The sequence below is a fragment of the Trypanosoma conorhini genome (genome assembly GCF_003719485.1).
Source record: "Trypanosoma conorhini strain 025E chromosome Unknown Tco_14.4_contig_00164, whole genome shotgun sequence".
Taxonomy (NCBI): domain Eukaryota; phylum Euglenozoa; class Kinetoplastea; order Trypanosomatida; family Trypanosomatidae; genus Trypanosoma; species Trypanosoma conorhini.
Genome location: NW_021704247.1, coordinates 9,163 through 10,273, shown reverse-complemented (window position 1 = coordinate 10,273; position 1,111 = coordinate 9,163). Strand labels below are relative to the sequence as shown.

General features: G+C 53.4%; 1 protein-coding gene across 1 annotated transcript in view; it reads left to right on the top strand.

Annotated features, from left to right (window-relative positions):
* Nucleotides 1-605: 605 nt before the first annotated feature.
* The window catches only part of Tco025E_03561 (putative 60S ribosomal protein L6), a gene marked incomplete at both ends in the record, with an annotated part of 1,044 nt that continues 538 nt past the window's right edge, over nucleotides 606-1,111 (top strand). Inside the window, one exon of the mRNA XM_029370479.1 lies at nucleotides 606-1,111. This exon is cut by the window's right edge and continues 538 nt beyond it. Within this exon, the coding sequence (XP_029229464.1) occupies nucleotides 606-1,111 (506 nt within the window).

Sequence of the window (1,111 nt, the reverse complement as noted above, 5' to 3'; positions counted from 1 at the left end):
AGAGGAGAAATGAGAGCCGGAAAGAAATGAGAGCAATAATGTGAATCGAGTGGAACCAGTGGTAGGAAACATGGCACATATTTATTGGGCGTTTTGTATTTGAGTGGATTGCTGCCCGGCTTCAGTGTTTATTGAGAAGTTGCGCCATCTTCTTTTGGGTGGCGAAAATTTGCACTTGTGTCTTGCACTTATCTTTGTTAGTGACGAGGGGGTAGTAGGTAAGAATCGAGTGAGGCGCGAACTGTCAGGCTCTTGCTGCCATGAGGCATAATGACATAACTGGAAGGTTCGTGGCGTTATAAAAGCCCAGTTTCTCTTAGTTTCACATAATTAAGTCCTCATTTTTTGCAACGTAATCATTGCACTTCCCTTTCCATCTCCATCTGCGTCTCTTTCTTGATCTTTTTTGCTCTCATGTAATGTTTTTCTTCTGCGCTGGTGCCATGACTGTTGTGGTGGTCATTTATTATGTGTAATGTGCCTGCTTTCCATTTATATGTGTGTTGTCCTGCTTTTTGTTGTTTCGCTTTCTTTGTCTTGTTGTTGAAATATATGTTCTCGACGCACGTACGACAAGATCTTAAGCTCGTGAGGAATCGTGAACGATGCCGGCTGTCAGCAGGAGGCCCACCAAGAAGGTCGCCAAGAAGGTGAGCCGCAAGAGCCCCGAGTACACGACGCTGCGGAAGCGCTGCAGGCCCGGCACCATCGCGATCATCCTCGCCGGCCGCTTCCGTGGCCGCCGTGCGGTGATCCTGAAGCAGCTCCCCGGTAACGGCCCGCTGGTTGTTTCCGGGCCGATGAAGTACAACGGCGTGCCGATCCGCCGCATCGACTCCCGCTACCTCATTGCGACCTCGACGAAGGTTGACGTGAAGGACGTGGACGTGAGCGGCATCACCGCCGACATCTTCGCGCGCCCGAAGCAGGAGAAGCGCGTCAAGTCGGAGGGGGAGTTCATGGGCGACAAGGCAAAGAAGGCCGCGGAGCGAAAGGCGAAGAAGACGGCAAAGGCGGCCCCGAAGGGGACCGTCAGCGACGCCCGGGCGCAGCTGCAGAAGCAGGTGGACGCCGCGCTCATTGCGGCCATCAAGAAGGACCCGCTCGGCAA